The 3,871-nt window shown below is 44.9% G+C and overlaps 1 protein-coding gene across 1 annotated transcript; it reads right to left on the bottom strand.

Moving 5' to 3' along the window:
• Positions 1 to 659: 659 nt before the first annotated feature.
• On the bottom strand, positions 660 to 2,842 carry LOC123119172 (putative F-box protein At4g22660). The gene has a single exon (XM_044538874.1). It carries the CDS (start codon positions 2,721 to 2,723, stop codon positions 873 to 875), a length of 1,851 nt encoding a protein of 616 aa, XP_044394809.1. The 5' UTR covers positions 2,724 to 2,842; the 3' UTR covers positions 660 to 872.
• Positions 2,843 to 3,871: the final 1,029 nt, after the last annotated feature.

Below are 3,871 nucleotides of genomic sequence, written 5' to 3'. Positions count from 1 at the left end.
GGCGGCGGCGTCCCGTGCGGAGGAAGGAGAGGGCGACGGGGTGGGCCGGCGGCCTGGCGCGGCTGGGCTTGGCCCGGCGGGCGCGCGTGTTTTTTTTTTTAAATACGTTCCGCGGAAAAATGCGTAGAAAAATAAATAAAAGTCAGAAAAATATAAAATAAATTTTTCCCCGTCTAGTTAGAAAATCTAGAATAGGGTGAACATTTTTTAACACAAATAAATATTTTGAAAACATGCAATATTTTTAATGCAATAAAAATTGCAAATAAATTCCAATAAATTATTTTAACATTTTTCCTCCAGTATTTCAATTATTTTGGAGAAGTCATATTTTCTCCTCTCGTTTATTTTTAAAATGAAATATTTTTCCGGAGAGAAAATAATTAAAACCAAAATCCTCGTCTTATGATTTGATGAAAATCAAATATCAAAATTCGAGAAAATCCCCAACTCTCTCCGAGGAGTCCTTGAGTTGCTTAGGATTTATCGAGGATTTGTCAAAATGCAATAAAATATGATATGCAATGATGATCTATGTATAACATACCAAATTGAAAATTTGGGATGTTACACTCTCAAAAGTCATAAATGAGACACAGTCACACACACATCAGCACAAGTTACAGAGTACCACACATAATAGACAGAAGACACGTTCATGAAACTTAAACACTTGATAGCTGATAACTTGACAACATGATCCCATCACACGGCTTCCTGAATCACCAACCCTTTGTCTTCGTGTCGTTGGAAAGCAACCTTCTCCTCCTGGACATAGTCCTTCGCGGCTTAGGGCCTACGCAATGCCGTCGCACTCCAGCTCGCCTACATGCGCCTAGGCGAGCGACTTATTAAGCCTTCTTGAACCCGCCCTAATTATTCAACGACAGTTTCATCATTGTAATATTGGGTGTAATCCACACAGGAGCAGGCCAGTTGGACCAAAGCTGAGGAAACACAAGGCTTTCCCAGCTATTATTATCCAAGCGAAGTAGTCCTATATCACGACGATTATCCTTATGTACAGCTATGTACTCATTATCGTCAGTAAAGTAGACACGATTTTCCTTGAGAGCAGGGCATTCTTTAGTGCTGAGACAGAGTGACTGGTTATGACCAAGAAACAGCACATGGCCGTGCAAGCAATCAATTTCCACAAGCTTCTTGGCAGCAACATCAACTTCATGTATTTTAATTCCCTTGGTGTGCAGCGTAAGTGATAAAATATCATTCTGATTACCACTATACACTTTCAATCTCCAAACAAGCAGCAAACCACCCCATGGAGCTTCAAGAATGTATGCTCCCTGAATTTCTAAATCGTCATCATCCACACCCATAATAGTGTTCATTGTAACAGCAGGCCCACTAAGATCAAAGGTGTGAACTTCTCCCAATAGAGTCGCTGCATACAGTAGCCCATCCTTGTAGGTGCAGTCAAAATAATCAGTGTGAGGTGGCAGCCAGGTCCACTTGTCGTCCCCTACCCTTGCAAAGGATAGCTGACCAAACGGCATGTGGATGAGCACCACTATGTAGCTCCCTGTGGGTGTATCATAAAACAAAAGAGCCTCCTGATGGAAGACTTCCCGCAGGGCAGCTGGAGCAATTACCTTTGGAGGGTAGATAACTTTCTTTGCCGTGTGCTTTGAGTATGCATACTTGTGGACAGCACCCGAGTCATCACAAATGGGCTTCACGTGCTGCATCGTGGTCACTGAAGGGAGAGCAATCTGTTGACCAGTGATCGGATTGACGAGGTGCATTTCAGATCTCTCATCGACGGTGACCAGCAAGCCAAGAGAGGACCCGATCAAAAACCTAGTGTGGAGAGGCGGCTCCGGGAGAGTTAGCCTGTAAACCCTCTTCTCCACGAGGCTGTAGAGACACGCAACATTCTCGCTAGAAGATTCAGCGGTGTAGAACAGACAGGGAGTCTGGGGCTGCTTGTGCTTGCCGAGTGTGCGCAGGGAGGTGTAGGCAGAGCGCCAAAAGGTGCAGACAGCGCCGGCACGTATGAGGTCAGGGATCTCAAGGGTGGCAAAGATGCGCATCAAGATGTCCTCTGGTAGCTCCGGGAGTGTAGCCTCTATCAGTAGTGGTGGTGTCTTGAGAATATTCATTGAGCTGGGAGGAGAGAGACCCAGCAGCTGAGGTAAAACTCGGAAGACCAGGGAGCGCAAATCCAAATTCGTGGTGTGTATAGGGAGCCCCCAGAAGTTGAATATCGTGTCTACACTACTAGGGTCTTCCATGGGATTATAGTATGTCATGGAAGACGAACTGCTTCTGCTGCAATGCTTGCAAAATAGCAACTTGGGTGGAGCAGGAAGAGACTTGTGGCTATATTTATATTTATAGGTGACCAATCGAGGCTGCTTCACCCCTGATTCGAATAGGTGAGGCAGATCCGAGTAGGCAAAGGAAATCAACAGAGGTTGATTGCCTGGGGCTTGTGGAATCAGAATATGGATCAACTCCGGAAAAGATTCCGACTTTTTGCTGTTGTTTGCGGAGGAAAGATGGAACCTCTTTGCTTCTCCGAGATGTGCTCCGGTTCCGGGAAGGGGGGGAGAAGGAGCACTAACCGGACAGGAGCAGACTCGGTATGGCCTGGGGAGGAGGAGGAGCCCATCCACAGAGCGCCGCCGGCTCATCACAGTCACAGGAGGGGAGGATTCTGCGGCGAGGTGGCCAGCCGGTGGTTCCATGCCGATCGACATTGACGGAGTGTTCTCACTCGATCGATCTATGCCGCCATGGCTCGATTTGTGGTAGGGTTTGGGAGACGGGAAAAGGGGATCGGGACGGGAGTGAGGACTGAGGAGGAAGAAGAAGAGGATGGGAGTGAGCACCTGGGCCTGGGCCTGGCCCAACAACACAACAACGACCCTTGAATTGGCAACCATTCACTTTTGTAAAACATTGATTCTCAAATTTTTGTAAGAAAACAAGAAATTTCAAAATAAAATCATGAATCAAAAAAAGTCCGCAAATACGAAAATTTTCAAAATTTTGAAAAAGATAAGACTCGAGTTGTTTGGTCTTTGGACTTTGCAGTTTGACTTATTGGACTTAGATGTATGCCAGAATATGTGGACTCACAAGAGCGTGGTCATACGAGTGTCCAGTGAACAATGGTGCCACATTGTCTAACGAATCACGAGCAAGAGGAACCGCTCTAAGAGTCCTCACAACACACCATGGTCACGCTGGGGCATCACAATAGGAGGGAGATGCATGGCAGTTGTTATGGGGAAGGACGTACTGCATCTTGTACTGGTAGCTCCTGGTGCCTTCTATGCCTATATCTATGAAACTTGCATCACTAGTATATTACAGGGACAAGAAATAATGCAATAATATGGTGTTGGGTTATTCAAAGATTAAGTTGTTGTTGTTTTGCTTTTGGAAACCTTTCTCTTTATAAGAGACTTCAGTTCGTAGGTAGTGCTTCAGTAGATCAATACTTGGGAACCCTTTGTTATAAGCTTTGTCCTCGGGTAGGTTAGGGGCAATAAGATTTACACCAAATGAGGCATGTACTTTCATTTCTTTTGCAAATGCATACTTTCATTCATCTCCCAGCCAGTGCATCAAGATGATGTACCTAGCCATCACAGCAGCGACGGGGAGGGAACTGCTCGCTAGTTCTTTCGCTTTGTTCGGCGGTGTTTCACTTTCGTAAAGCATTGATTTTGAAAATTTTGTAAGAAAACAAGAAATTTTTAAATAAAATCATGAATTGAAAAAAGTCCACAAATACGAATATGTTCAATTTTTTTAAAAAGATTTAACGAATGTGATCCAACATGATCGATTTGTGATAGGGTTTGGGAGAGGAGAAAAGGAGATCGGGACGGAGGAGGAG

Source organism: Triticum aestivum, chromosome 5D (assembly GCF_018294505.1).
Source record: "Triticum aestivum cultivar Chinese Spring chromosome 5D, IWGSC CS RefSeq v2.1, whole genome shotgun sequence".
NCBI classification, from domain to species: Eukaryota; Viridiplantae; Streptophyta; class Magnoliopsida; order Poales; family Poaceae; genus Triticum; species Triticum aestivum.
This window is presented reverse-complemented; position numbering and strand designations above follow the sequence as displayed.

Excerpts from the sequence above, each read along its gene's own strand:
- LOC123119172 (XM_044538874.1), bottom strand. The coding sequence starts at position 2,723 with ATGTCGATCGGCATGGAACCACCGGCTGGCCACCTCGCCGCAGAATCC.